Genomic DNA, 23,520 nt, shown 5'->3' on the forward strand with positions numbered 1-23,520 from the left:
CTAAAATTAAAGTATGGTTCATTCCATGACTCAGTGAGACTAGAAGTGATTGATGTATAGTAACTTACACAGGAAAAGCCGGGAAAAGTGTTTCTGCACCACCGAGAGAGGACAAACGGTCCAGTGTGCAGCTGCAAATCTGGTCAGGGATTTTAAGCAGTCATCCTAAGAATAAGCAAAATGAAAATTCATTACACATCCAAGAATTTTTTTGCAGACTTCACAACACCAAAATGTTAGCACTGAATGATTGTTATAATGCATATTTTTCAGAAAAAAGGGAATTTTGTTTACTTACCGTAAATTCCTTTTCTTCTAGCTCCTATTGGGAGACCCAGACAATTGGGTGTATAGGTTCTGCCTCTGGAGGCCACACAAAGTATTACACTTTTAAAAAAGTGTAACCCCTCCCCTCTGCCTATACACCCTCCCGTGGACCACGGGCTCCTCAGTTTGGTGCAAAAGCAGGAAGGAGAAAACTTATAAATGGTCTAGAGCAAATTCAATCCGAAGGATGTTCGGAGAACTGAAGACCATGAACCAAAAGAAAAAAATCAACATCTGTACATAAAAGAACAACCAGCCCGAAGGGCACAGGGGCGGGTGCTGGGTCTCCCAATAGGAGCTAGAAGAAAAGGAATTTACGGTAAGTAAACAAAAAATTCCCTTCTTCTTTGTCGCTCCATTGGGAGACCCAGACAATTGGGACGTCCAAGAGCAGTCCCTGGGTGGGTAAACCAATACCCCAATAGAAAGAGCCGGAAACGGCCCCCTCTTACAGGTGGGCAACCGCCGCCTGGAGGACTCGCCTACCTAGACTGGCGTCTGCCGAAGCATAGATATGCACTTTATAGTGCTTCGTGAAAGTGTGCAGGCTAGCCCACGTAGCCGCCTGACACACCTGCTGAGCCGTCGCCTGGTGCCGCAATGCCCAGGACGCACCTACGGCTCTGGTAGAATGGGCTTTCAACCCTGAAGGGGGCGGAAGCCCAGAAGTACGGTAGGCCTCGAGAATCGGTTCCTTGATCCACCTAGCCAAGGTGGACTTGGAGGCCTGAGAGCCCTTACGCTGGCCAGCGACAAGGACAAAGAGCGCGTCTGAACGGCGCAGGGGCGCCGTGCGAGACACGTAGATCCGGAGTGCTCACTAGATCCAAAGAGTGCAAATCCTTCTCACACTGGTGAATTGGATTAGGGCAAAAGGAAGGCAAGGAGATATCCTGATTTAGATGAAAAGGGGATACCACCTTATGGAGGAATTCCGGGACAGGACGCAGAACCACCTTATCCTAGTGGAAAACCAGGAAAGGGGATTTGCATGACAGGGCTGCAAGCTCAGACACTCTCCGAAGTGATGTGACTGCAACCAGGAAGGTCACCTTCTGAGAAAGACGGGAGAGAGAGACATCCCGCAACGGCTCAAAAGGCGGCTTTTGAAGAGCCGTCAGGACCCTGTTAAGATCCCAAGGTTCCAACGGACGTTTGTAAGGTGGGACCATGTGGCAAACCCCCTGCAGGAACGTGCGGACCTGCGGAAGTCTGGCTAGTCGCGTTTGAAAAAACACGGAGAGCGCCGACACTTGGCCCTTGAGAGCGCCGAGGGACAAACCCATATCCATTCCAAATTGTAGGAAAGAAATGTGGGTAAGGCAAAGGCCATGGAGAAAAAAACGTTATCAGAGCACTAGGATAAGAAGATTTGCAAAGTCCTGTGATAGACCTTGGCGGACGTTGGTTTACTGGCTTGTCTCATGGTGGCAATTACATCCTGAGATAACCCTGAAGACGCTAGGAGCCAGGACTCAATGGCCACACAGTCAGGTTGAGGGCCACAGAATTCAGATGGAAAAACGGGCCTTGGGACAGCAAGTCTGGGCGGTCTGGAAGTGCCCACGGTTGACCCATCGTGAGATGCCACAGATCCGGATACCACGACCGCCTCGGCCAATCTGGAGCGACGAGAATGGCGCGACGGCAGTTGGACCGGATTTTGCGTAGTACCCTGGGCAGCATCGCCAGAGGGGGAAACACATATGGCAGTCGAAACTGCAACCAATCCTGGACCAAAGCGTCCGCGGCCAGAGCTCTGTGATCCTGAGACCGTGCCATAAAGGCCGGGACCTTGTTGTTGTGTCGTGACGCCATGAGATCAACGTCCGGCGTTCCCCAGCGGCGGCAGATCTCTCGAAACACGTCTGGGTGAAAAGACCATTCCCCCGCGTCCATGCCCTGACGACTGAGAAAATCTGCTTCCCAGTTTTCTACGCCCGGGATGTGAACTGCGGAGATGGTGGAGTCTGTGTTTTCCCCCCACTGCAGAATCCGCCGGACTTCCTGGAAGGCTTGACGACTGCGAGTGCCGCCTTGGTGGTTGATGTAGGCGACGGCAGTGGCGTTGTCCTACTGGATTCGGATCTGCCTGCCCTCCAGCCACCGATGGAAAGCCAATAGGGCTAGATATACTGCCCTTATCTCCAGGATATTGATCTGAAGGTGATTCTATTGGAGTCCAGGTTCCTTGAGCCCTGTGGTGTAGAAACGAGCCGCAGGTCGAGAGCTGAACTCTATCCTGTAACCATGAGACAGAATGTCTCTCACCCAACGGTCTTGAACGTGTGGCCACCAGGCGCCGCCAAAGCGAGAGAGCCTGCCACCGACCGAGGATGTGGCTGGATGAGGACGAGAGTCATGTGGAGGCCGTCTTGGAAGCAGTGCCTCCCGCGGCCTTTTGGGGGCGTGACTTGGACCGCCACGCATAGGAGTTACTCTGGCCTTTCTCCGGCCGGTTGGACGAAGAGGATTGGGTCTTGGCAGAGGGACGAAAGGACCGAAACCTCGATTGGATCTTCCTCTGCTGAGGTGTCTTAGGATTGGACTGGGGTAAGGAGGAGTCCTTTCCCGAGGATTCCTTAATAATCTCATCCAACCGTTCGCCAAACAAACGGTCGCCAGAAAAAAGCAAACCAGTTAAGAATCTTCTGGAGGCAGAGTTTGCTTTCCATTCGCGCAGCCACATGGCCCTGTGGACTGCCACGGAGTTAGCGGATGCCACGGTCGTACGGCTAGCGGAGTCCAGTACGGCGGTCATGGCGTAGGACGAAAATGCTAATGCCTGAGAGGTCAAGGATGAAACATGTGGAGCAGAATTCCGCGTGGCGGCATTAATCTCAGTCAGACATGCCGAGATTGCTTGGAGAGCCCACACGGCTGCAAAGGCCGGGGCGAAAGACGCGCCCGTAGCCTCATGAATAGAACTTCACCAAGAGCTCTGTCTGTCAGTGGCATCCTTCAGGGATGAGCCATCGGCAACAGACAACGGACCTAGCGGCCAATCCAGAGACTGGAGGATCCACCTTGGGGGAGTGTGCCCAGCCCTTAACGACTTCAGGCGGAAAGGGATAACGCATGTCAGTGTGCCGTTTAGCAAAGCGCTTGTCCGGAACCGCTCTGGGCTTCTGGACAGTGTCCCTTAAGTTAGAGTGATCAAAAAACGTATTGCGAGTACGTTTGGGAAATCGAAATTGGTGCTTCTCCTGCCGAGAAGCCGGCTCCTCTGCAGGAGGAGGTGGGGGTGAGAGATCCAACACCTCGTTGATGGACGAGATAAGATCATTTACTAAGGCGTCCCCTTCAGGGGCATCAAGGTTAAGGGTGAAGTCAGGGTCAGAGCCCTGAGCTCCCACGTCCGCCTCGTCTTCCTGAGAGTCCTCAAGCTGGGATCCAGAGCAGCATGAGGAGGCCGGGGAAGAGTCCCGGCGAGGCCGCTTAGCCGGCCTGGGGCTGCGAATCCTAGGGAGCGTCATGCGGCGCGGACCGAGAAGGGCCTGGAGGAGACAAACGAACAGGGGCCGGGGCCTGTGAAGGGCCCGGTCTGGACTGCAATGCCTCAAGGAGCTTAGATGACCATTTGTCTATAGACTGTGCAATGGATTCTCTGTCCCTGCTGACTGCTCAGGGGGAGCAGGGGGATCTACATGAGCCGAGGGGCCCACAAGTGCCCGAGGCTCCGGTTGAGCAAGCGTGGCAGGAGTCGTGCATTGATTACAGTGAGGGTAGGTGGATCCCGAAGGCAACATAGCCCTACAAGAGGTACAGGCCGAGAAAAAAGTCTGTGCCTTAGGGGCTTTGCTCCTTGTGGACGACATGCTGTAAGCAATCGGTGTCTCTTAGGAGAGTGACCACTGAGAGTATATGGGAAAAGGGTATACAGCCTTTCCGAATATATATATATATATATATATATATATATATATATTCCGGCACCCTAGGGGGACCAGCACCGGGTGACCGGTGTGGCTTACCAACCGCTAACGAACGGTGTGTCCTCCAGATTCCCTGTCGTGGATCCCCCGGAGCTGTAGAGCTTTGCAGCTGAGTAGCATACACCGGCAGAATGCCAAAAATGGCCGCCGGAGCTCTCAGTGGGGGCGTGGAGCCGTGGGCGGCGCCGACAAAAAGCGGGAATCTGGAGGTCCCATAGTAGTCAATGAGGGGGGGGGGGAAACATGCAAAGATGCTCCAGCCCTCAAAGCCGACGTGATGTCGGTAATCCCGCCCTTACCCCTGACAGGCAGGCCCGGGGGCGGGATTTTTCGCGACTAGGCCGCGGCAAAGCCGGGGACTAAATTTAAGGCCGTGCCCGACAAGCAGGCGCGGTGGGCGCGGAAGTCCGCCGAAAAAACAACGGACGGAACTACCGCGGGGCTACCGGGGAGAAGGCTCCCTGTACAGTCCCCACATGGGGACACAGAGTACCTTAAAGTTGCAGGGCCCGGTCCCTGGGGGTGACGAAGCTCCGGTCCGGCAGGTTCCACCAGCGGCTGCGGATGGAGCACGGTCCCAGCACGTGGATGACCGTTTAGGCTCCCACTTCTCCCAGAGCCGCATAAGGGATGGTGAAGGAGACGGAATGTGGCTCCAGCCTCTGTACCCGCAATGGGTACCTCAACCTTAACAACACCGCCGACATAGTGGGGTGAGAAGGGAGCATGCCGGGGACCCCATAGGTGTCCTCTTTTCTTCCATCCGTCATAACTATGTATGAGAATGCATGAGTGGATGTGTGCCTCCTTCCACACAAAGCATAAAACTGAGGAGCCCGTGGTCCACGGGAGGGTGTATAGGCAGAGGGGAGGGGGTTACACTTTTTTAAAAGTGTAATACTTTGTGTGGCCTCCAGAGGCAGAAGCTATACACCCAATTGTCTGGGTCTCCCAATGGAGCGACAAAGAAAAGTTTTATATACTTTACCAAATATCCACTACTTATTACTGCAGCATTACCATTATCCTTACCTGTCGACATGGCAGATTTCCAAACAAAGGTCTTTCCTCGTCCGTCAATATGCGTTCTGAAGAAGAACAGAATCAGGATTAACTATTGTTTAATAGGGACATATTCACCGACTGCAAGTAAATAATTCTCACCAATAGTTTGTATGGTGTATGCACAGCTTCCCCAGCACATGATGGGCACACGGGGGTCCTGCTCATTGGGATGAACGTTGAGGCCCACTTTGTATGTTGATGTTCCAAATGTCGTGAGCATTTCCTTAATGCTATCTGAGTATGGGTTCCTGAAATCGAGGTAGACCCATTAGTTCAGTTAGTTTCACCTACAAGCTATGTTCATCTTTATTGTCCCTTGCTCTAATGCTTCTAAAATAAAAAGTGGAAACAACTCGTGAAGGGGTTAATGTAAAATAGTTTGATTCTTATATGTTAGTAATGACTGGCTACAAAATGCCACATGAAAAAAATCCCCATATTTTCGATTTAATCATCCAATAAATGGTTACATACGTACTTCGGTTGGAATGTTGGCCGGAACCCTTCAGGGATATCTGTAATAAGAAGATAGTGAAATATATTTGGTTGAGATGTCTCACAGAGTCACATCCCGAATTTTTCGGATTATTAGACGCACTTTTCCTCCCAAAAATTTGGGAGGAAAATGAGGGGTTCATCTTATAACCCGAATGTAGCTAGTGGTAGCAGGAGGTAGGGGCAATGCTGCGGACGCTGTGCTGGGGGCCACTGATGCTGTGCTAAGCGCCACCGTGCTGGGGGCTGCTGTGGCTGAGCCAGCGGCCCGCAGTGCTGGACAGCGGTGAGGCATGGGCCATCCTTAGGTCGGTGGTGCGGCTTCAAACAATGGCGCCCAAAGTCGGCGTGTGTGCAGATGGAGCTCTCGGCTCAAGATCTCATCTGTACACATGCCGCCTCTAGGCCAGCAACGGACTTAAGGAAAATGGCACCTAGAGGTGGTGCATGCACAGATGAGATCTCGGCTTGTCATTGAGCCAATAGCTCAATCTGCGCACGTGCCAACTCCAGGCACCATTTCTTTGACGCCCGCACCGCCGACCAAAGGATGGCCCCTGCCTCACCTCACCACCCACAGCATAGCGGCCCCCTGCACAGCGTCCCGCAGCCACAGCAGTTTCTGGATCTTGCCTGCCTCAAGCCGCCCGCACAATCACCCTGCTCCACCACCACCCCTGCCTCCCGTGACCCCGCTCTACCACCTCTGCATCCCCCGCTCTGGTAAGACACCACCGGATTATAAGACGGACCACCCCTTTTTTTTCCCTCTAAAGTTGGGGTGCGTTTTATAATACAGTGCATCTTCTAAACCGAAAAATAGGGTACATACTGCCGGCTCCACTCACCAGTGCTCTTCTCTCCATCCAGTTCCTTCAGCACTCTGATCTGCTGACCAGTGACGTTCACCCATTCAGCCAAATCTGGTTGATCTGAAAAATCTAACCTGTAGAAATAAAATACAGAAGACGGAGATTAGGACAGTGCCTCGTTTTCAGCTATTTCTGGTCCAACTTACATAACCCAAATTAGAAGGGGTTGTCCAAAATTTGATGAATATGGCTGCTGACACCCGTCCATGAGAGGTGTTCGGTAACGCAGCTCAGCATTATTGACGTATATGGGGCTAAGCTGCAAAACCATCCATACCCTGTGGACAAGTGTGGTGCTGCTTCTTGAGGAGAACACATACGATCTTTTAACACTGGAAAATCCCTTTAACACTAGAAGTCCCAGAGAGGGGTCATTTAACATTTCTACCATTGAAACCCTATGGAGGTCGAAATTCCTGGGACTTCTAGTGTTAAGTACAAGAAAACCACATAAGATGGGTTCCTAACCTGTGGTACAGACTCCTCGGTGGAGGCAGCATGGGGATGACTGTGTTGCTTAAGCACTGACAGAGCGGGCAGAGGAATTCACCATTTTCAACATCGTAGCTTGTGTGCACACGTAAACGCTGCTGTCTGCGCTGCTCCTTCATTTGCACAGCATCAAAATATCTGAAAAATATGTAAGCTTTAAGTGTCATTTCTAATATGATTTGAAATTAATACATTTGCAGGACCCGGTAAAGATGACAGGTCAGTATCCAACTGTATATATAGGGACCCAACAAAAAAGGTCGCCTTGCCGTTGGCTGTTGGGCTCACATAAAACTGGCCATTTTTCTGTGCCAAGTATCTCAATTTTTTCATAGCAGTAATGCATGTCTACATTCCCATATTCATTGCTACAGATATCTTAGCGCTACAGAGTGCAAATGTCTCCTTTTTATTAGTATCCGACTGTTGGACGTGAGCTCTGTGGACCGTTCTCCTACCTAACGATATCCAGAGCATGCTGGGCAAAAAAATGTAAATGCCTCACATGGCCACTGTGACATTATGCCATACCGCCTAAGCAAAAGAGGAACTAGAGAGGCCAGTGGTCCGCAGGACGCCCGTCCAGAAGCCACAGAGTACTGACCTCGCTTGTAGACCAGGGTCTTGTAAATCGATTTGCTCAGCTCTGATGGTTTTTTTTTTTTGTTCCTCTATTGACAAACTACTGTATATTGAAGAACCACAAAATGTCCTACATTTCACAGATTAGTAACAGAATTTTGCAGCAGATTTTAGCCAAAGGGTGAAATCCTCAGTAACGCTACAGCAAAAAGGAAATATTTGCACATAAATCCAAAAAGGAAAAAGTAAGATTTTTGTGTACTCACCCATGGTCCTGTGTCCCCCAATGAAAGCGATAGAGAAAGTAAGATTTTTGTGTACTCACCGTAAAATCTTTTTCTCTGAGCCTTCATTGGGGGACACATGACCATGGGTATAGCATATACCCATAGTCCTGTGTCCCCCCCAATAAGACGAGAGAGCAAAATGTTCAGTCTGAAATCCAAAAGCAAAATGTATATATCTACAAGAGTGATACCCAATACATACCGCTGCCAGCAGTGAGCGTGCATGATGTGCCCACAGCTCCCGGTGTGCGTCCCACAAGCCAAGTCCGGATGCATGAAGAGCGGATCGTAGTTATCTGCGCAGAATAGTCACTTGATTAGAAACACAAACTGCAATATTCTACCTCATCAATGATAGTCCTAAGCTACTACATGAACAACGAAAGGGATGCATTTCTATTTAAAAAGGATCTAAGGGGTAATGTTTCTCCTTGTGGAAAATGACATGACTTGCATGCAAGCGTAAGGTGGCTTATAAGCCATACAATGTTCCTCTGAGAAATAAAATTTGCAAATTGCCTCTTTAAGAGAGGAAGAGGACTTGAACTCTACTGCCACCTATTGGAAGTAGCACCCTTAAAAGTCAATATCAATCCTTTAAAGCAAAGGTGGGGAACCTCCGGCCCACGGGCCGCATGCGGCCCAACATGGCCTTTTCTGCGGCAGATTCCTGGTGGCCGCAGTGCTCGGGCAGATGCTCCTCCTGTCGGCTTCCGGCCCTTTAAATCCCCATATGTGTTGCAAGCATGGCCGGCGGTAGCGATGTGCGAGCTGTGCAGTCACACAGGGCGCCGGCCGGCAGACTACACTAGGGAGGATCCCCACCCCCACCCCCGCCTGGCTTCTGACTCCTGCACGATCATGTCAGATTACAGTTAGAAGCACAGTGATGGGGGAGGGGACTGCACGGCACGGAGGGTGCTGCATGTTCTCAGCCTCACATCCTCCCGTCCTGTGCATTCAGGACTCTGTGCTCGGCTGCTCAGGTCTAGCACCACAGAGGAGTCAGGAAACAGAATGAAGCCAGCGCTGATTGACATTAACCAGTCAGTGCCCGGCTGATTTCTGCTGTAGCCCTTGAGCTCTGCTATTGCATCCATCTTGCATGAGAAGGAAGCGTCAGTCAGGAACTTGTGCTGCAGAGTGACATGCCAGTGTAAGGAGGCTTATAAGCCATGCAATGCTCCACTAGGAAATTAAAAACGGATTTTTGTGTACTCACCGTAAAATCGTTTTCTCTTAGCCATCATTGGGGGACACAGAAAAAAAGAGTCATAACCAAATAAGGTACTGAAAGAACCAAGGCCCAACAGGGCAACACGGTGGGTGCTGTGTCCCCCAATGATGGCTAAGAGAAAACGATTTTACGGTGAGTACACAAAGAAGGGAATTTTGTTTACTTACCGTAAATTCCTTTTCTTCTAGCTCTAATTGGGAGACCCAGACAATTGGGTGTATAGCTACTGCCTCCGGAGGCCACACAAAGTATTACACTTAAAAGTGTAAGGCCCCTCCCCTACTGCCTATACACCCCCCGTGGGATCACGGGCTCCTCAGTTTTAGTGCAAAAGCAAGAAGGAGGAAAGCCAATAAACTGGTTTAAGCAAATTCAATCCGAAGGAATATCGGAGAACTGAAACCATTCAACATGAACAACATGTGTATACAAAAAAACAGGGGCGGGTGGTGGGTCTCCCAATTAGAGCTAGAAGAAAAGGAATTTACGGTAAGTAAACAAAATTCCCTTCTTCTTTGTCGCTCTATTGGGAGACCCAGACAATTGGGATGTCCAAAAGCAATCCCTGGGTGGGTAAAATAATACCTCGTGATAGGGCCATAAAAACGGCCCTTTTCTACAGGTGAGCAATCGCCGCCTGAAGGACTTGTCTACCTAGGCTGGCGTCCGCCGAAGCATAGGTATGCACCTGATAATGCTTGGTAAAAGTGTGCAGACTCGACCAGGTAGCCACCTGGCACACTTGCTGAGCCGTAGCCTGGTGCCGTAATGCCCAGGACGCACCCACGGCTCTGGTAGAATGGGCCTTCAGCCCTGATGGAACCGGAAGCCCCGCAGAACGGTAGCCTTCAAGAATTGGTTCCTTGATCCACCGAGCCAGGGTGGATTTGGAAGCCTGCAACCCTTTACGCTGGCCGGCAACAAGGACAAAGAGTGCATCCGAGCGGCGCAGAGGTGCCGTGCGGGAAATGTAGATTCTGAGTGCTCTCACCAGATCCAACAAATGCAAATCCTTTTCACATTGATGAACTGGACGAGGACACAAAGAAGGTAAGGAGATATCCTGATTGAGATGAAAGGGGGATACCACCTTAGGGAGAAACTCCGGAATCGGGCGCAGAACCACCTTGTCCTGGTGAAACACCAGGAAGGGAGATTTGCATGACAGCGCTGCTAGCTCGGACACTCTCCGAAGAGACGTGACCGCTACTAGAAAGGCCACTTTCTGTGAAAGGCGAGACAGGGAAACATCCCTCAAAGGCTCGAAAGGCGGCTTCTGGAGAGCAATTAGAACCCTGTTCAGATCCCAGGGCTCTAACGGCCGCTTGTAAGGAGGGACGATATGACAAACCCCTTGCAGGAACGTGCGTACCTGAGGAAGTCGTGCTAGGCGCTTCTGAAAAAATACAGATAGCGCAGAGACTTGTCCCTTAAGGGAGCCGAGCGACAGACCTTTTTCCAACCCGGATTGCAGGAAGGAAAGAAAGGTAGGCAAAGCAAATGGCCAGGGAGAAACTTCCTGAGCAGAGCACCAAGTTAAGAATATCTTCCACGTCCTGTGGTAGATCTTGGCAGAGGATAGTTTCCTAGCCTGTCTCATGGTGGCAATGACCTCTTGAGATAGTCCTGAAGACGCTAGGATCCAGGACTCAATGGCCACACAGTCAGGCTCAGGGCCGCAGAATTCTGATGGAAAAACGGCCCTTGAGACAGCAAGTCTGGCCGGTCTGGTATTGCCCACGGTTGTCCTACCGTGAGATGCCACAGATCCGGGTACCACGACCTCCTTGGCCAGTCTGGAGCGACGAGGAGGGCGCGGCGGCAGTCGGACCTGATCTTGCGTAGCACTCTGGGCAACAGCGCCAGAGGTGGGAACACATAAGGCAGCCGGAACTGCGACCGATCTTGAACTAAGGCGTCCGCCGCCAGAGCTCGGTGATCGTGAGACCGTGCCATAAAAGCTGGGACCTTGTTGTTGTGCCGAGACGCCATTAGGTCGACGTCCGGCCTCCCCCAGCGGCGACAGATCTCCTGAAACACGTCCGGGTGAAGAGACCATTCCCCTGCGTCCATACCCTGGCGACTGAGGAAGTCTGCTTCCCAGTTTTCTACGCCCGGGATGTGAACTGCGGATATGGTGGATGCCGTGTCTTCCACCCACGTCAGAATCCGCCGGACTTCCTGGAAGGCTTGCCGACTGCGTGTCCCTCCTTGGTGGTTGATGTATGCCACCGCTGTGGAGTTGTCCGACTGAATTCGGATCTGCATGCCTTCTAGCCACTGCTGGAAGGCTTGTAGGGCAAGATACACTGCTCTGATTTCCAGAACATTGATCTGAAGTGTGGACTCTTGATGAGTCCACGTACCTTGAGCCCTGTGGTGGAGAAAAACTGCTCCCCACCCTGATAGACTCGCGTCCGTTGTGACCACCGCCCAGGATGGGGGTAGGAAAGACTTTCCTATTGACAATGAGGTGGGAAGAAGCCACCACTGAAGAGAATCCTTGGCCGCCTGAGAAAGGGAGACGTTCCTGTCCAGGGACTTCGACTTCCCGTCCCATTGGCGGAGAATGTCCCATTGTAATGGACGCAGATGAAACTGCGCGAAAGGGACTGCCTCCATTGCTGCTACCATCTTCCCCAGGAAGTGCATGAGGCGTCTCAAGGGATGCGACTGGCCCTGAAGGAGAGATTGCACCCCTGTCTGTAGTGAACGCTGTTTGTCCAGCGGAAGCATCACTGTCGCTGATAGAGTATGAAACTCCATGCCAAGGTATGTTATCGATTGGGTTGGGGTCAGATTTGACTTTGAAAAGTTGATGATCCACCCGAAACTCTGGAGAGTCTCCAGCGCAACGTTCAGGCTGTGTTGGCATGCCTCTTGAGAGGGTGCCTTGACAAGTAGATCGTCCAAGTAAGGGATCACAGAGTGACCCTGAGAGTGCAGGACTGCTACTACTGCTGCCATGACCTTGGTGAAGACCCTTGGGGCTGTCGCCAGACCAAAAGGCAGGGCTACGAACTGAAGGTGTTCGTCTCCTAAAACGAAGCGTAGAAAACGCTGGTGTTCTGGAGCAATCGGCACGTGGAGATAAGCATCTTTTGCCGGCGTCCTGTGAAGAGGGGCGGGCCGTGGGCGTGCCCCAGACAAAGTGCGGGAAACTAGCGTCCCACTGTGCCTAGTGAGGGGGGTTGGAGTATGCTAAGCAGACTCCAGCCCTCGGCGCTGACTTCTGACCAGCGTCCCGCCCTTCCCCTGACTGGCAGGCCTGGGGGCGGGAACGAAACGGAACTAGGCCGCAAAAGCCGGGGACTCGATTTATAAGCGCGGCCGTCGTATAAGCACGGCCAGCGCGGAAGTCCCCGGCGCACCACAAGTCCCAGCCGCACCGCAGTGTAAAAAACCGCCAGCAGCGGCTGGCGCGGCAGTTCCTAATACAGAAACTCACTCAGCAAAGCTGCAGTGAGTAAAGCACCAGCGCGCCGCGCTGCTGTCCCCGGCGCACTAACACACCCAGGAATGCTGGTGTGTGTGCGCGCGATCTGTACGGGGACCCAGAGTACCTTAATGTAGCAGGGCCCTGTCCCTGACGATACTCATCTCCACGTCCAGCAGATTCCCAGGGGCTGTGGACGGAGCACGGTCTCCTGTGCTTGGAGACCGATAGGATCCCACTTCACCCAGAGCCCTAAGGGAATGGGGAAGGAAAGCAGCATGTCGGCTCCAGCCTCCGTACCCGCAATGGGTACCTCAACCTTAACAAACACCGCCAACAAAAGTGGGGTGAGAAGGGAGCATGCTGGGGGCCCTAGTATGGGCCCTCTTTTCTTCCATCCGACAAAGTCAGCAGCTGCTGCTGACTAAACAGTGGAGCTATGCGTGGATGTTAGCCTCCTTCGCACAAAGCATGAAAACTGAGGAGCCCGTGATCCCACGGGGGGTGTATAGGCAGTAGGGGAGGGGCCTTACACTTTTAAGTGTAATACTTTGTGTGGCCTCCGGAGGCAGTAGCTATACACCCAATTGTCTGGGTCTCCCAATAGAGCGACAAAGAAAATCTGTTTTTCTCTGACGCCTCATTGGGGGACACAGGACCATGGGACGTCCTAAAGCAGTCCATGGGTGGGAAAAAATAAAAGAAGACAACACAACCCAAGGATTAGGAACCAGTCCCAGACAGCCTGGAGCACCTACTGAGAGAGGTGCTCTACTGCCGTTTGCAGAATTTTCCTACCCAGATTTGCCTCAGCTGAAACCTGTGTATGCACTCTGTAATGCTTTGAAAAAGTATGTATGCTAGACCAGGTCGCAGCCTTACACACTTGTTCCACTGAAGCCTGATGCCAAATGGCCCACGAAGCACCAACTGCTCGCGTGGAATGAGCCCGCAGCCCACTAGGAATGGGCTTGAGTTGCAAGCGGTAGACTTCCTGGATCGCAGAGTGAATCCAGCGAGCCAGAGTCGCCTTTGAAGCTGCCTGTCCCTTCTTAGGTCCCTCAGGAATAACGAACAAAGAGTCTGTTTTCCTAAAGGGGGCTGTCCTGGATATGTAATATCTGAGAGCTCTGACGAGGTCTAACGAATGCAGAGACCTTTCCACCTTATGAACTGGGTGTGGACAAAAGGAAGGCAGAACAATGTCCTCGTTCAAATGAAATGGGGTAGGAACCTTTGGAAGAAAATCCGGAAGGGGGCGCAGAACCATCTTGTCCTGGTAAAAGATCAGAAAAGGCTCGCGGCAAGAGAGTGCTGCCAGCTCCGAAACCCGTCTGATGGACGTAATTGCCACCAGGAATGTTACCTTCCAGGACAGAAGAGCAAGGGAGGATTCCTTGAGAGGTTCAAGGGAGACCTCTGGAGACCGTCCAGAACGAGATTGAGGTCCCATGGGTCCAGCGGCCGTTTGTACGGGGGAACTAGATGGGAAACGCCCTGGAGGAAGGTCTTGACTTGCGGTTTTTGAGCCAGGCGGCACTGGTAGAAGATTGAGAGCGCTGAGACCTGCCCTTTAAGGGAACTGAGAGCCAACCCCGCTTGCAAGCCAGACTGCAGAAAGTCAAGAATTTTGGGGATGGCCAGAGGCATAGGCTGGACGTTAGTTTCCCTGCACCATGAAAAGATTTTCCACGTACGGTGGTAAATGGTGGATGAAGCAGGCTTTCGGGCGCTGATCATGGTGGAGATAACCGCGGGGGAAAATCCCGCTCTTGTTAATACCCAGGTCTCAATGGCCATGCCGTCCGCTTCAGGGCTCTGGAGTTCTGATGGGAAATGGGCCCTTGGGTCAGCAAGTCTGGGATGTCTGGAAGGCGCCACGGTACGTCTGCGAGCATTTGTACTAATTCGGCATACCAGGCGCACCTGGGCCAGTCCGGTGCCATCAGTATCACCGGGACTCCCTCTGCCTTGATCTTCCTGATTACCCACGCCAGCAGGGGTAGAGGTGGAAATATGTAAGGCAGGCGGAAGTGGTGCCAGGAGCAGACCAGAGCATCCGCGCCGATGGACTGCGGGTCGCGTGACCTGGCTATGAACGCGGGTACCTTTGCGTTCAACCTTGAGGCCATTAGATCCAAGTCTGGTGTGCCCCAGCGAGTGCAGATGTGTAGAAACACTTCTGGGTGAAGAGCCCATTCTCCGGCGGCCAGGCCTTGGCGACTTAGAAAGTCTGCTGCCCAGTTCTCTACCCCCGGTATGTGTACCGCTGATATCACTGACCCCGTCGATTTGGCCCAGCTGAGGATCTTGTGGGCCTTGAGATAAGCCGCTTTGCTGCGGGTGCCCCCCTGCCGATTGATATAGGCTACAGCTGTCGCATTGTCCGATTGGACTTGAATCTGACGACCCGCTAGCAGAGGGCAGAACGCCCTGAGCACGAGGAAGATCGCGCGGATTTGAGCAGTGTGGTGCCGGTACACTGCTCCCCAGCCTAGGAGCCAGTTCACTGGGAGAAAAGATCTCCCCTTCGATAGGGATGAGGACCGAAGCCACCAGCGGAGTGCATACCTGACTGAAGGCGACCCTAAAGGGTCGATACGTTGGACTTTTTTCTTACATACTAATACCTTATTAATAAACAATGCGAGTTATTGACTACAGAGATTGCTCCCTCTTCCTTTTCTTGGTGTGCCAAAGCTTACTTTTGGAGGATTTGCATACATTTTTGCTTACTGGCACCCGCTAAAATTGGTGGTTGAGACAGGTCTGACTATTATATTATTAGGTGAAGATGTTTGTCCAGGGAGAAGGGGCTCTTGTCCCAGGCAGCTAGAAGGGCTAGCTGCAGTGGGTGGAGGTGCAGTTGAGCAAAAGGTACTGCCTCCATAGCCGCCACCATCCTGCCGAGCACCTTCATGCTGAATCGAATGGAGCGAGACGGAGGACGTAGAAGGCAGCGTACCGCTTGTCGAAGAGCGATCGCCTTGTCCCGAGGGAGATAGATCAAGCCCCGACGGGTGTCCAGGGACATGCCCAGGAAGGTGATGGATCGTGATGGGACCGGGGATGATTTGTCTAGATTCAGTAGCCACCCTAAGCGGGATAGGGTGTCCACGGTGATCTGCATGCTGGTTGAGCAGTCGCGGAACGAGGGGGCCTTGATGAGGAGGTCGTCCAAGTAAGGGAGAACGACTACTCCCCTGGCGTGAAGGACGCTCATGGCGGCCGCCATGACTTTGGTGAAGACCCTTGGTGCGGTGGCAAGGCCGAAGGGTAGGGCTACGAATTGAAAATGGGAGTCCTGAACTGCGAAGCGGAGGAACTTTTGGTGATCTGGAGCGATGGGTATGTGCAGGTACGCGTCCTTGATGTCTATGGAGACGAGGAATTCCCCTTCGACCATGGATGCAATAATGGACCTTAGGGACTCCATTCTGAATCTCCGTACGTGGACATGTTTGTTCAGGTGTTTGAGGTCCAGGATGGGATGAACTGACCCATCCTTTTTGGGGACCACAAAGAGGTTGGAATAAAAATCCCCGAACTTCTCGTCGTCCGGGACGGGTATTATCACTCCTGCTGTTTGGAGCGAGTGGATTGCTGAGAAAAAGGCCTCACGTCACAGACTCGGGGGTCTGGTCCGAAATTCTATGTGGTATCCGGAAGACACAAGGTCTTGCACCCATTTGTTGTCTGAGGCGGCAGCCCAGATGTGTTGAAAGAGCCGCAGTCGACCTCCTACAATGAGTGTGTCTTCTGGGGCGCCAAAGGAGTCATGAGGGGGGAAAACGTCGTGGACGAGTCTCCCTAGTCCTGGACCGTTTCGGTCTAGGCTGCCATGACGAAGTGGGTTTCGGGGAGAGCTGAGAAGGTCGGTCCCTGCGTAGTCCGCGGCTAGTGGCGGGGGCAAAGCGGGATGTCGACCGACCAAATGAGTTCCGAAAGGAGCGGAGCGAGGAATGTGGACGTCTGGTGAAGGTCGTCTTGGGCTTCAGCTGGGGAAGGGAGGTACTTTTTCCTCCCGTGGCATCAGAAATGAGCTTGTCCAGACGTTCGCCAAACAATCGGTCTGGAAAAAAAGGGAAGGCCTGTGAGAGACTTCTTGGAAGCAGAGTCCGCTCGCCATTGTTGGAGCCAGAGAGCTCTACGGATGGCTATGGTATTTGAGGCGGCAAAAGCTACGCAGGTAGTAGCATCAATGGAGGCCTGCATGAGGTACTCCGCCGCAGTGGCAATTTGAGCTGTTACCTCTGTGACGGTACGAGGGAACTGGGATTCCTCAAGCGAAGTGTTAAGGGATTCTGCCCAGACCGAGATCGCCTTTGCGACGCACACAGAGGCAAAGGAGGGTGAGAGGGAGGAACCCGCAGCCTCAAAGGCAGAGCGGGCGAGGTGCTCCACCTGTCTGTCTGTTGGGTCCTTGATGGAGGAACCATCGGGTAAAGACAGGAGCGTTTTTGTGGCAAGGCAGGAGACCAAGGGGGGTCGACCGAGGGCGGATCGGCCCAGCCCTTAGGGGCAAGTGAGGCAAAAGGGTACCGGGACTCCATGAGTTTACGGTTACCGAAGTGCCTATCAGGCTTCTCCCTTTGCTTTGTGAGGATATCCTGAAACTCTGGGTGATCAGCGAAAACCTTTTGGGGTTTCCTTGCCCTCTTAAAGGAGACCACATGGTCAGTGGTAGTGGATGGGGGATCCTCCACATGCAGAGTCTGGTTGATTGCTGCTATAAGGGAGTCTATTGCAGTTTGATCATCTGGGGAGGGTGAAACCAAGGAATCATCCTGGTACAAACAGCATTCTCCCTCCTCCAGCTCTTCAGAAGCCGTGGAGCGTGTGGGAGAGCCTGCCCTGTGTGCTCCCGAGGGAGAGCCATGGGGGCCATGAGAGAGTGCTGGACACATCCGGCCGTGTGCTCTTTTCCTGATCCCTGCAACTGGTGAAGCATGGGCCCGCATTACCTCAGAAGGCCCCTCCATAGGGGTATCCTTGGGCTGCGTTCCGTCCAGGGGCCCAGAAGGCTGTGGAGGATGACATTGCATAGCCAGCACCAGGTTCTGTGACAGTTTTTCCATGGATTGGGACAGAAACTGTGCCCATTCCGGTGGGCTGGGAGCCCTAGGCTCTGGGCTGACGGTTGCGGCGGTGGTGGCATCTTGGGGTGCTATAGAGCACAGGACTCACAGAGAGAAGAGGTGTGTTTACGTGCTAGCTCAGCGTGGCAGGCAGTGCAGGCTAAATAACAGACTATGTGAGCCTTAGCACTCTTAGTACCCTTAGAGTTCTGCATGTTCCTAATACGAGTATGCCAGGAGGGGGAGCAATGATATGCAGAGCTACAAGTGAAACAGTGGGAAGCAAGGATTGTATTTGCTTCGGTGTACCTCACCAGAATCAGCCGATGGCCCTGCGTCCTCAGGAAGGAGTCTCTGTCGAGATCTTCATGCGTTAACTGGGTGGCGGGGCTTATCGCGGCCCGGGGGGCGGGGCTTAGCACTAAAAGAGCACCAAGAAGTCAGTGTGCCCCCCTGCTGTCGGCAGTAAAAAACGGTGGGAAGGGAGCCTCTGTGACAGTTTTTCTCCCCCTCCCTCCAGTCAGCACACAGCTACCAGTAGATTATCTCTGCAGGAGTCCCTGCAATCAGCAAGGGACTCCCCCTCCTCCAGCCAGCACGCAGCTAGAGGGAATAAACACTGAGTTTATGAGCCCTGGGAGCCCTCCCCCCGCCACCGTTAGATTATCTCTGCAGGATTCCATGCAATCAGCAAGGGACTTTCCCCTCCTCCAGCCAGCACGCAGCTATGGTGGGAATAAAAGACTGTAAATTCAGTAGTCCTGGGAGCCTTCCCTGCACCGTCTTTCTCCCTTTGTCTGGGAAACCAGTCAGGGGGGATCTCACCTTAACACTGCCTCAGTCCAGGCAGTGGAAATAGCAGAGTCAGCCTGCTGTGTCCGGCCACACAGGTGCAATGTATCAACTCAGAGGCTGCAAAGAGGGGCTGAGGAATTGTGCCTCTGCCCTGGGCTCTGGAAAATTGGTGTCTGTGGGACCCGTCGTCCAGTAAAAGGCAGCCCAGGATCCAGCGTCGCAGGAGGGGGTACGTTGAGGCAACACTCCGCGTTCCCGCCAGTTGATGGTATTGGAAGATCGGTCCCTAAGGGAAACCGTCGCTTTCAAAAAAAGAGAATTTTGTTTACTTACCGTAAATTCTTTTTCTTATAGTTCCGTATTGGGAGACCCAGACAATGGGTGTATAGCTTCTGCCTCCGGAGGACACACAAAGTACTACGCTCAAAAGTGTAGCTCCTCCCTCAGCCTATACACCCCCTGGAGAACCAGATCTAGCCAGTTTAGTGCAAAAGCTGAAGAAGAATAGCCACCCACAAGTAAAAACAGAGCAAGAACCGGAACAACCGGAGACTCTGTCCACGACAACAGCCGGTGATAACACGCGGAACAAGAAACTGCCAACAGGCAACAGGGAGGGTGCTGGGTCTCCCATGTCGGAACTATAAGAAAAAGAATTTACGGTAAGTAAACAAAATTCTCTTTTTCTTTATCGTTCCTTATGGGAGACCCAAACCATGGGACGTCTCAAAGCAGTCCATGGGTGGGAATAAACAGAAACTGAGAAGTAGGCGAAACCTAACTTCACAAATGGGCGACAGCCGTCCGAAGGATGCGTCTGCCCAAGCTCGCATCTGCCGAAGCATGAGCATGCACTTGGTAGTGCTTCGAAAGGGTGTGCAGACTAGACCAAGTGGCAGTCTGACAGACCTGCTGAGCCGTAGCCCAAGAGGCACCGACAGCTCTGATCGAGTGCGCCTTAATCCCTGGCGGGGGAGGCATCTGAGAACATAGGTAGGCATCGGATATGGCCGACCTAATCCAATGAGCTAGGGTCGGTTTAGAAACCGAGAGACCCTTGCGCTGACCTGTGGTCAGCACAAAAAGAGAGGTGCACCGCCTAAAAAAACAGCGGTGCGTGACACATAGATCCGGAGCGTCCGCACCAAATCTAAAGCATGCAATGCTTTCTCAAAGCGATGCACAGGGGCCGAACAAAGGGAAGACAATGAAATGTCCTGGTTAAGGTGGAACGGAGACACCACCTTAGGGAGAAGGCCCGGAGTTGGATGGAAAACCACCTTGTCTTGGTGAAAAAAACCAAAAAGGGTGACTCCGAAGAGAGCACAGTCAAATAAGAGACTCTCCTGAGAGAAATTATGGCCACCAGAAAAACTACTTTCTGTGAAAGACTAAACAACGAAACCTCCCTAAGAGGCTCAAAGGGGGGTTTCTGTAAGGCCATGAGGACCAAAGAAAGGTCTCAGGGATCCAGAGACCGCCGGTAAGGCGGAATGATGTGAGATGCGCCCTGCATGAAGGTGCGCACCTGGGCCAGTCGGGCGATACGCCGCTGACAGAGCCGAGACCTGTCCCTTGAGGGAATGAGGGACAGACCTAGCTGCAGGCCGGACTGTAGAAAGGACAGGATGGTCGGCAAGGAAAAAACGGCCAAGGAGCATGGCCGGAAGAACGACACCAGGACAGGAAAATTCTCCAAGTCCTGAGGTAAAACCTGGCCGAGGAAGACTTCCGAGCCGGAGTCATAGTGAAGATGACTTCGGAAGGAATGCCTGAAGCCATAAGGATTCAGGGCTCAAGAGCCACGCTGTCAATCTGAGAGCCGCAGAATTGTTGTGGAAAACGGACCCTCTGAGAGAACGTCTGGCCGGTCCGGGAGATGCCACAGCACCTCTACGAACAGACGGAGCAGGTCTGGGAACCAAGCTCGCCTGGGCCTGGGGCGATGAGTACGACCCGACGGCCCTCCATTTTGATCTTGCGCAGGACTCTGGGCAAGAGAGCTAGAGGGGGAAACACGTAGGCCAGACGGAACTGGGACCAATCTGGAACCAGCGCGTCCGCTGCCAAGGCCTGAGGATCGTGGGAGCGAGCCATGTAAACCGGGACCTTGTTGTTGTGCCGGGATGCCATTAGATCCACTCCCGGAGTGCCCCGCCTGCTAAATTGACCAGAACACTGCCGGATGCAGGGCTCACTCGCCGCTGTCCACGGTTTGACGGCTGAGATAATCTGCCTCCCAGTTTTCTGCGCCTGGGATGTGGACTGCGGATATGGTGGACTTGGAGTCCTCCGTCCACTGAAGGATATGTTGAACTTCCAACATTGCTAGGCGGCTGCGAGTCCTAGGACTACAGCCCTGATTTCCAGCACATTGATCGAGAGGGCTGATTCGGACGGAGTCCAAGTGCCCTGTGCTCGGTGGTGGAGAAACTTTGCTCCCCAGCCGGATAGACTGGCATCCGTGGTGAGAATCACCCATGACGGGGCCAGAAAGGAGCGTCCCTGGTACAGAGAGAGGGGCCGAAGCCACCACTTAAAGAGAGCTCCTGGTCTGTGGCGACAGAGCCACCAGCCTGTGCAAGGAAGAAGTCCCTTGTCCCAACAGCGGAAAATGTCCAGCTGCAGGGGACGCAGATGGAACTGCAAGGGGAACCGCTTCTATTGACGCCACCATCTGACCCAGCACCTGCATGAGGTGCCTGATGGAATGACGGCAGAGCCTCAGCAGAGAGCGAACCGCCAGATGAAGAGACTGCTGTTTGACTAAGGGCAGCTTCACAAGTGCCAGCAGAGTCTCGAATTGCATCCCTAGGTACGTAAGTTCCTGGGTCGGGGTCAGAGTGGACTTGCAAGCGTGGCGAGAGTGAGCGAGACACTCCGCTGACAGTCTGCACTGGATGAAGCCCTGACTAGAAGGGCGTCCAGGTAAGGAATCACTACCAACCCCTAGAGGAGCAGAACCGCAACTGGTGAATACACGAGGGGCCGTGGCTAACCGAAAGGGGAGAGCCACGAATTGGAAATGTTCCTCTCCGATTACAAAACGTAGCCAACGCTGGTGTGAAACTGCGAATGGCACATGCAGAGAGACATCTCTGATGTCGATGGATGCTAAGAAATCTCCTTGGGTCAATGACTGATCGCAGAGATTCCATGCAAAATTGCCGCAACATGCTTGTTGAGAAGCTTGAGATCCAGGTCGGAAAGCACCGTCCTTTTCGGGGACTAGGAAGAGATTTGAGTAGAAATCTCAGAACCGTTCCCAGTCGGGAACTGGTACAATTACTCCATTGGCCTGCAAGAATGCCACGGCCTGTGAGAAGGCGGCGGCCTTGGGGCAGGGGGGAGTTGTCAGAAAAAATCTGTTTGGCGGCTGAATAGAATTCTATTCTGTAGCCGTGGGAGATGGTAACCCACACCCACTGATCGAAGACGTGTTGAAACCACACGTCGCCCAAGAGGGAGAGCCTGCCACCGACCAAGGACGTTACTGGCGCGGCCAGATAATCAAGAGGAGGCTGCCTTGGTGGCAGCAGCTCCTGCCGACTTAGGATGCGGCTTCATGCGCCAGTTGGTTTACGGACCTTGGCTGAGTTAGTGGACGAGGCCGAGGGCTTAGAGGATGACCAGTTAGAGGAAACGAAAGGAACGAAACCTCGACTGGTTCCTGCCCTGGAAGGATTCCTGGGTTGTGGCATGGAAGTACTCTTCCTGCCAAAAGCTTCCTTAATAATTTCATCCAGTTGTTCACCGAATAGACTGGTCCCAGCAAAAGGGAGTCCAGCAAGGAACTTCTTAAGAAGCATCTGCCTTCCACTCTCGAAGCCACAGGAACCTGCGGATAGCGAGGGAAGTAGCCGAGGCCACCGCAGTGCGGTGACAGTCTCCAGCTATAGGACTGAAGCCTGGAAGTTAAGGCAACCAATTCGGGCATAAAGGCCCTGGTGAGGGAATGCATCTCCTCCCGAGAAGCAGAGATGGCTTTGAGAGCCCACACTGCTGCAAAAGATGGGGAGAACGAGGCCCCTGCCGCCTCATATATAGATTTGGCCAGAAGGACAACCTGGCGGACAGTGGGATCCTCAGAGAGGTGCCGTCAGCCACTGATACAACTGTCCGGGCTGAAAGTCTAGACACTGGAGGGTCCACCCTTGGTGAATGAGCCCACTCCTTGACCACCACTGGTGGAAGGGGGAAACAGTCATCAGAACCACGCTCTGGGAAGCGTCTGTCAGGACAGGCTCTGGGCTTGGTCACAGTGACCTGAATGCTGGAGTGGATAAGGAACACACTCCTTGTTCTCTTAGGCAAGGTATACTGATGCTTTTCTGCCAAAGAGGGGAGCTCCCCTGATACAGGCGGATTGAGGTCCAGTACAAATATAATGGACGCAATCAAATCATTAGCATCTGCGTCACTTTCGGACAGATCAATGGGGTACATGGAGAGCGTCCGAGCCCCCAGTAAGGCATCCTCCTTGTCCTGCGAGTCAGCTCGTGAACCAGAGCCGCGGGGCGAGGAGGGAAAGGGGACCCTGCGTCTCCATTTTAGGAGGACGGGCTCCCAGATGAAGAATCCTCTGTGAGCTTTGCTGAGCGAGCCGTAGCAGCAGAAGCGCCCTGAGAAGGGGGCTGATGCATGCTCAGCAGTGTCCGGGACAGCTGTCCCCTGGATAGAGGGATTCTACCCCGGAGCCGGAGCAGCCGGAGGGACCACTGGGGATAAGCCTCCAGGCTGAGGCACCACTATGTCAGAGCAGGCATCACAATGTGGTTATGTGCTCGGTACAGACAGTACGAGTCAACATGCGGTGCATAATAAAAAACAGCCTTGCAGCCCTGCACTGATATAAGACATGCTGCAGAAGTGGGGGCTCTGTCCAGAAAGACCCCCAGCAGAGTATATAAACAGAGTAT

At 53.0% G+C, this 23,520-nt stretch overlaps 1 protein-coding gene across 2 annotated transcripts in view; it reads right to left on the bottom strand.

The window, feature by feature from the left end:
• Positions 1-23,520, bottom strand: part of UBR2 (ubiquitin protein ligase E3 component n-recognin 2) — a 394,151-nt gene that overhangs the window by 80,770 nt on the left and 289,861 nt on the right. For both annotated transcript variants that reach the window (XM_075339174.1, XM_075339175.1), the window contains exons 31-37: positions 8,258-8,351; positions 7,163-7,324; positions 6,671-6,768; positions 5,806-5,842; positions 5,427-5,575; positions 5,295-5,350; positions 69-165 (exon numbers count right to left, since the gene is read on the bottom strand). In XM_075339174.1, the coding sequence (XP_075195289.1) occupies positions 69-165; positions 5,295-5,350; positions 5,427-5,575; positions 5,806-5,842; positions 6,671-6,768; positions 7,163-7,324; positions 8,258-8,351 (693 nt within the window). The remainder of the gene's footprint in view (positions 1-68; positions 166-5,294; positions 5,351-5,426; positions 5,576-5,805; positions 5,843-6,670; positions 6,769-7,162; positions 7,325-8,257; positions 8,352-23,520) is intronic.

This window comes from Anomaloglossus baeobatrachus, chromosome 3, assembly GCF_048569485.1.
Source record: "Anomaloglossus baeobatrachus isolate aAnoBae1 chromosome 3, aAnoBae1.hap1, whole genome shotgun sequence".
Classification (NCBI taxonomy): domain Eukaryota; kingdom Metazoa; phylum Chordata; class Amphibia; order Anura; family Aromobatidae; genus Anomaloglossus; species Anomaloglossus baeobatrachus.